At 33.4% G+C, this 8,502-nt stretch overlaps 1 protein-coding gene across 1 annotated transcript in view; it reads right to left on the bottom strand.

The window, feature by feature from the left end:
• Positions 1 to 336: 336 nt before the first annotated feature.
• The window catches only part of LOC123655174, a 114,790-nt gene continuing 106,624 nt past the window's right edge, over positions 337 to 8,502 (bottom strand). Inside the window, exon 6 of the mRNA XM_045591009.1 lies at positions 337 to 416. Coding sequence (XP_045446965.1) covers positions 337 to 416 — 80 coding nt within the window. The remainder of the gene's footprint in view (positions 417 to 8,502) is intronic.

Here is an 8,502-nt window from a genome sequence, read left to right as displayed (position 1 = left end):
AATTTTGCAAAATCTAGCTACACTCTCAGCCACTCACTTCAAAAATGGAACCCGCACTCGTTTGCCACAGTTTATGCGTTTATGCGTAGTATATCCATACGAATAATATTAGCAGGCCAGGAACCGAAGCTAGTGCGCTTGGACCGAATCACGCTGGGCCTGCGTCGGCTTCGCTCACCGTTGTGCCGAGGGAGTGCGCCGTAGGCACAGGCTCTGTGTCGTGTTCGTAGGGAGTGAATGGGACGTCCACGACTGGAGTGAAGTCCGGTGGCTCCTCGGGCGGCGCGGCAGCGGGTCGAATGTTGTCGAGCCGCGGGCGCGGCGAGTAGCGCGGCGTCAGCGCGATGCCGAGTGGGTGCGATTGGCGATTCCCGCCTGGAGGACGTCGTGCATCAACCGCTCGTTCTCCTGTCGGACTGCAAACAAACGCACAGCTTAACCATAGTATTATTAGGACATTAATTAAGTCAAACTTCGCGCTGACGCACATCTAACGGTGATACCTACATTGGCAGTTTTAGGACGATCAACATATTGGATATGTTTATAGTTGTGACTAATTTTATGGGAGGCTATATTTAACACACGAGGAATATCAATGTGGTAGTTGGAACGAAGTCCCTTACCGCGCGGTATACGCACTGATCGGAATGAGAAATTGAAAAAAGAGCCCCGATCGAAGGCGAGATCGAAAGAAGCATAACAAGACTTTCTCGACATTTTTTGCAATAGTATAAAATTAGATCTCAAACATATGTGTCATATTTTAATTAACAACAAACCAATTACTACTGTGAATAAAAATTATGATAAGATAAATCATAACTTTTGTTTATTTTTATAATAAGTAATAGGGAATTAATGTTTTTTAAAAATTATAATTAATACTTAAAACTTGTATAGGTCTTAAATTTTTATTAGTTAGTAACTTAATTATCCTCTATTTTTCAGTATTTATTTTATAATTTTTTAAATTTTTTTTTAGTTTTATCTTTTTTTAATTTTATTTAAATATTCCATGTGTAGTTTGCGTTTTTTTTCCGTATACCTTTTACTCTTTACATTAAATCATTACATAGAAATAAATACCTATATTTTATTTGCAAATTTTTCAATTTAACTCTGTTAACTTGATTATTTTTTACTATAAATTATGACTGTACATCAACGAAACTACCAAAAACGAAAGGAACTTCGTTGTGACCGGAGGTTCGTAGACCCCTTACGCCCTTTTTTTAAGAACTGCCTAGATATTCCTTGATATATTCTACCATATAGATATTCCAACTAATCTTGGCACAGAGTGCTTCTTGAGAATATACAGTTTTAGCGTGCATGATAGTGACGTAGCAATCATCAACTAAACGGCACTGGTTTTATCGCTTTTTCGTGAGAGTAAAGTTAAAACATAAACCTTGACGTTCTGATGCAAAATTTTCGTATAATTATAAATTTGGAATACACAAATGTACCTCAGCATTAATTTTAAATGTATTTTTGTAAAAAATTAAATGTCCTTGACTTGTTTTAGATATAGACCTTCTCACGCACTCGCAGTATTTTTAGCTAGGTTCACCCCCACAAAACACTCTACACATCTACTTTAACATTACCTACCTTAATTCTTCAATTTGCATCATATCATCACTTCAGCCTATGGCAGTCCACTGCTGGACATAGGCCTCCCAAGTTCGCGCCAGACATCCTGGTTTTCCGCAATCCTCATCCAGCCTATAGTGGCAATCTTACGTAGATCGTCGGTCCAACGGGCCGGAGGACGTCCCACACTGCGTTTGCCAAGACGCGGTCTCCACTCCAGGATCCGTCTACTCCAAGGCCACGATGACCAGCCCACTGCCACTTCAACTTGCTAATTCTGTGGGCTATGTCGGTTACTTTCGTTCTCTCGCGGATAGTCTCATTTCTAATCCTATCTTTGAGAGAAATCCCAAGCATAGCCCGTGCCATTGCACGTTGAGCGACTTTAAATTTGTGGACCAGTCCCTTCATCAATGCCCACGTTTCGGCTTAACACAGGCAGGACGCATTGCTCAAAGACTTTTGTCTTCAAGCACTGCGGAATCTTTGAAGTGAAGACTCGACGAAGCCTGCTAAACGCCGCCCAACCCAACCGAATCTTCCTGTCGGCCTCCTTCTCGAAGTTGTTGCGGCCTAGTTGGATAGTATGGCCTAGGTAAATATAATCCTGAACAACTTCGAGAAGGGTACCATCGACCAATACCGGTCTCGGTATGACTTGGTTGTTAAACATAACTTTCGTTTTGTTCAAGTTCATACAGAGACCGACACGCTGGAAGGAATGTATGTCGACCATATATCCTAGACTACATATGTGATTGATTAAGTTTGTGTTATGTTTGTTAATGATTTAATAACATTAGTTTTATAGAATCTGTGTTTAATATTTATCTCTTAATACGTATATTTTGTTAATTTACAATAATTCTTGATTAGTCAATAAGCTGCATGAAAATTAGTAATAGAAACGTAAAGAAAAAACACATTTATAGGTATAAAACTAAACTAGACACGTGCGGCTATTTTTTATTCAATAATCACTGAGTGTTTTGATAAATTAATAATTGACTACATTATGTTTTCTTTTACGAGCTTTATTTTTTTATAATTTAACAGTTACAGGAATAATGCCTAAACACTTTATAAGCTCGTTAATGTCGATAAATATAATAAAAATTGTCCTGAGGCATTTTTACTGTACATAGTTTTTGTTTTTAGCATGCTATGATACATTCTAGTTTTTGTAATATTGTTACTAATATGACAAAGCTAAAGGATTTTTATTTTTTATATAAACTCCTTTATTTTGTGCAATATTCAAAAGTAATTTAGTTTATCTAGTCGTATATATTATAAAGCTAATAACTATATTCTAATTAATATACAGTTTCAACTAAGATCGAAACTTTTAATTTGTTTTTGAACGTATTGTTTATTTTTAATATCGTGTGTAATCGTGTGCAAAACGTGGAAAAATCACATACTAAACGTGATATTAAAATGGAAACTTAAAAAGAAAAAATCATACTAAATGATGTTATATTTTTCCATTTAATTTTAATAAGAATATAAATATAAAACTAATTCAGTTTACTTCAACGTGCTAATCCTTGTAATTAATTACCAGTTTCCATCAAAACCCATTTTAAATCAGAAAACCTTTTTAGTAAGGAAGATTGTAGGCTATTAAATATCACGCTACGGTTCACAGGAATAAAGCGATAATGAAAAATGTCTCTACTCATTTTACAATCGTAATAATGTGTTTGAAATTACATCGGATGTCTAATTAAATATATATTTTACAATATTTCAGAAATATAGTTAATCTTTACCTAGCATCAAAAGTTTGATATATTATTAATTTAAACATCAAGAGTAATCGTGATCGACACGAAACTTCAATCAGTCGTCAATTTCCTTGTATTATTTTTTATGTCGGTATGTATTCTGACTGATTAGGTGGTAGACTTACATAATTTCCATCAAAACAATAACAAAATTTGCCATGGAAAGACTAACCAAGCGTAACCGCTACTACTAAGCGTTAGAAGTCTAGATAAATTGAGACATTAAATGTGTCCACTTAAAAAGAAAACACAAGAAAAGAGCTCATAGATCGTTGCAAAGAGTTACACTCATATTAAATCTTAACTTGCAACAAAGCGGGAGGCGATCTGTTTCAATTATTTGACGCTCTGGTCCGAGGCGAACGCCAAGCGAATATAAGTAATGTTCTCTGAATATATATGACTTTTTAAGCAAAGTAAAATCTCAAAATGGGTTAGAATTTTTTTACACGGTAATTGATCTATTACACCTACAGAATTTGGAGGAACGCAGTTAGGAGTCGACCATCTTAAATATATTATAGTGACGCTGTATTTCATCCAAGATAGTATAAAAAACAGTTTATATGTTTTTTTTAAAGTATCTGCGGAGTTTCTTGCCAGTTTTTCATCTGCAGAATCTGCATTCTGAACCGTCGGTTGAATCACTTTTAAAAATAATTAAAATTTTAATTTGTAAAATTAATGAAGATATTTTCGATTTTTATTTTGATTTACAATTATATATTGAAAATTAAATTTTATATCACAATGTTGACATGTCGTGGTATTATGTTGACTTCATTTATTACAGAATGTAACTCAAGCACTTGTTACGATGGTTTAGAAAAACAGATTATATTAGACTCACAACTCGAAGACATTAAGACTGAAATGAAGAAGTTTATTAATAAAGATTTCATAACATTGTTTTAATTAAAAGTAGTAATCGTTGCGATGAGCATGTTAACATAATTTCAATTCAAGTAGGAACTTTTTGTTGTTTATTTTTTCGTAATAAGGTAATTTTTACCTTAAACAAACTTCTAATAATTTTCTGTGCCGGAAACAATGTTTCACAATGAGTTGTGTATATCAACATAATTAGGGCGGACACCAAGAGCGTTGTTCTTAATGTTATTTGAAGTGGTACAAACCGTTATCAATTGTCCTAAACAAATAAAATTTAGAATAAATAAAGCTGAATGTTCATGTTTACTTTATATATATACTCGTATATATATAGTAAACATGAACATATATCTATATAATATATAAAAGTGAAAGAAAACTATAACACCTACAAACTTGAAATTTGGCAGGTAGACTCGTTATAGGAGGTAAACATCCGCTAAGAACGGATTTTACGAAACTCGACCCCTAAGGGGGGTAAAAGGTGAGTTGGAAGTTTGTATGAAAGTCCTATGTTTTTGAAGTAAGAGACTTGAAATTTAAAATGTATGATCTGTAGATAGCGAGAAGGTGTCCAAATAATGTATCTTTAGAAATTAACTCCATTTTGGGGTTAAAACGGGGGATGGTAGGTTGACTCACTCATCACGAAATCTCCGAAACTATAACAGCTACAAACTTAATATTTGCCAGGTAGGTTCCTTATAGAGCGTAAACATCCGCTAAGAACGGATTTTATGAAACTCGACTTCTAAGGGGATAAAACGGGGGATGGAAGTTTGTATGAAAGCCTTATGTTTTTGAAGTAAGAGACTTGAAATTTAAAATGTATGCTCTATAGATGGTGAGGAGGTGTCCAAACAATGCATCTTAATCTATATATATATATAAAAGAAAAAGGTCACTGACTCACTCATCACGAGAACTCAATAACCGCTGGATGGTCCATCCCCCCAGGATGGACAAAGATAAAATTTGGCAGGGAGGTAGATTATAGTTAGTAGACGTCCGCTAACAACGGATTTTGCGATATTACGGCGCTAAGGGGGTTTAATTGGGGTTAATAGTTTGTATGAAATATATACAGCAGCTATAAGTTCGCCTGATAGGTTATTTATACTGCAGCCTGAAATCAAAACTAAAAATGTGGTGTATAGAGAGTTTTTATAAAAATAACTATTAAATTCTACTAAATTGCGCCTTTTAAAAAGTTACTCAGTGTGGATAAGTGGTTTTGGACCGATTTTGATATTATTATTTTTATTTGTAGGGTGGTACGTGACATGTGGTCTCATTTGAGAGATTTAACTTTACTTTTCGAGTTGAATCTAAGTACATAAGTGACCGAGCATAGCTCGGTATTTTTAGTAAATCGTGTTTTTTGGGAATCGTAGGAAGTTATATATAGCCAATATAACGATTACATATTGATAAAATATGAATAAGATTTTCCGATTTTACTGACATAATAATAAAAAATATGAACTGGTTATTTAAATAAAAAATCATGAGTGCAATTAGAAAAAAAAGAAATAATCGATCTGGAGACATGGGGATTTGAATCGTAGTCATCTCGGTCCATCCCGACAGGCCGATTATATATATAAACCGGCTCTCCATTTATTAGTATAGATATGAACTAAAAATAAATCACTATGTTTTGCTAAGTTCTAAGCTCTAAAATGGCTGGACCACTTCCAGCCAATTTCTTTTTAAGTGTTCTAATAATTTTGGAAACTTGGCCATTACGGAAAAAAATAAGTTAAGAAAATAGGAAAAATATCCGAAAAAAGCTACAAATATTTCATATTATTAATTTGAAATATTTGTAACTTTTTCGATTTCGTTTGACAGTTTGCAGGATAGGAAAATGTATGTCGGTTCAGATTGTATAATCATTAATCAAAATTTGATTAACCTTAATCTTGATTTCAAACTGCGGATTACTGATGATAAAAAACTGTTCAGATAATTTTAAAGTGGTACCCATATGAAGATTGAAACTGGTTTAATTTAAGCTACCAAATGTGTAAATAAAGGGTATAATTAAGGGTCGTCCATTATTTGTGAGAAAGTATTTTTTTTATTTCATTGTTTTCATTTACTTATATTAATTACCTGTACTTAAAAAAAAATATGAAAAGTTCAGTATATCTTGCATAAAGAAATGTACACGATTTTTGGGTATGGGGAAGCTAACTCTAAAATTTTACCACAAGGGGGAATTAAAAATTATTACATGACAGGCCGACTTCATATAAGTTTTTGGCGGTTTGAGCTAGTTTGAAATTTTGTTGTAGTTTACTCTATAAGAGGCGATAGAGGCGTGCAGTAAGAAAAGAATTGGGAAGTGAAATTGTTTGAAACAACGAAACAACAGTGATACTGAGACGACGATAGAGTTATAGACAGATAGAGATAGTATATCAGCATTAGCTGTACTAATACGAATAGCAAGCGTCAATTTATGTTTTTATTAGACACGCACACCTTTTAAAGCTGATATTATTTTTACTGAGTAAAAAACAAGAAAACAGCTTATTTTGTTTTAAAATTAATCAACATATTGTTCGACAGCTACGCACCAACATAACAAAATAGAAAACTAAAAATAAATTTAAGCAAAGTTTATTTTAATTTACTTTTTTTAAGAAGATAATTTAAATGAAGTAAACTGAGGACATTAAAACCCGGACCTTCTCTACGTCTGTTACGGCGAAAAGGTTAAACCCGTTAATCTCAGCCAGACTTTAGTATAAGGAAATTATAAAATCTCGCACAGTGTGTAAATCCGCACGTTTTGTTTAGTTAAGAGACAAGACACCACATGTAGTAATTAAATAATAAATATCACATTTCCTGGAGCTGAATATGTTGTGTCAAGAGCCGACTTGTAGAAAAAATAATACAATATCATGTACAATTTTAAAAGTGTATAATTGAGGTACTATTTTATATACAAGAACGGAGAATTATGAGCTAAGAAGTATTGGTGAAGTACCAATATTACACAGTACACAATATTTACATTTTAGTGTACTAATTTATTAATTTCTATAGGGTTAATAGGTTCAATAAAAATCATAGATTATAAAAATTCCTTTACTTTCTCTATACTGTCATAGTATGAACTTGAGACTTACAAATTGATTGCATTTGTGCTTTTAAATAAAAGAGTTTTGTTGTTTTGAGAAATAAACTACATATTTCTTTTATATTTGGGTTTATACCGTATAGCATTTAAGCTGCTTAGGACAACAAACATCAACCTGACTTATAATTCCTTTAACAGCAACATTAATAACTTTTCCATTAGCATCATCACATCGCATTCTTTTAGAGTGTGAACCAACGAAGCAAGATTTTTTTAGTTTCAAAAAATTAAACCCGAATTCCATATCAACCGTAGAGTACGTTTAATAAATAAATAAAAAAAAAAATCTTGTAACTCTTTACAGCCGTCATTTTTATACATTTTTTTTTGTGACGAGTAAAACTAAATTTTCTTTAGCTTTAACATTTGTGCGTTGTTCTATGTAATTCTAAGCTTACCTTTCACGTTTAAGTAAACTTGTAATTTTTCGAAAAGTCTTTTCTTATCACTCCATTTTCATGATCAACCTAGATGTATATGATATAGATCGAAGGCAATTGAAGATCAGACTTCGCATATATCATAATTCGCATATATCTTATCAGGTCAATCTGGTTTTTTTTTTTATGTCACTAGGTCGGCAAACAAGCGTACGGCTCACCTGATGGTAAGCGATTACCGTAGCTTATAGACACCTGCAACACCAGAAGCATCGCAATCGCGTTGCCGACCCAATCCCCAATCCCCAGGAGCTCTGGTCACCTTACTCACCAACAGGAACACAATACTGCTTGAAAACAGTATTATTTTGCAGTGATCTTCTGTAAGGTCGAGGTACTACTACCCCAGTCGGGCTGCTCCATATTTTGAGCAGGAAATTCCTGCTGTGCCCTACCTCAGTTAGGTTAGGTTTTGCACACTTCACCTATACTAAATGGTGTATGTACCCTCTTACTTTGTCAGTTTTTTAGACTTTTCCCTATTCCTAAAGTACAAAATTTATATAAGAAAATTTTAAGATGTTTTATTATTATTACTTTTACAAATTATTTAATTTGGTTGCAATCACGTTACGCTATCTATCCTTTTAATTGGTGAAATACAGAATACAGCGTACGAGCCGATTTC

This window comes from Melitaea cinxia, chromosome 7 (genome assembly GCF_905220565.1).
Source record: "Melitaea cinxia chromosome 7, ilMelCinx1.1, whole genome shotgun sequence".
Taxonomy (NCBI): domain Eukaryota; kingdom Metazoa; phylum Arthropoda; class Insecta; order Lepidoptera; family Nymphalidae; genus Melitaea; species Melitaea cinxia.
The sequence above is the reverse complement of the archived record's forward strand: the minus strand, read 5'-3'. Positions and strand labels throughout refer to the sequence as shown.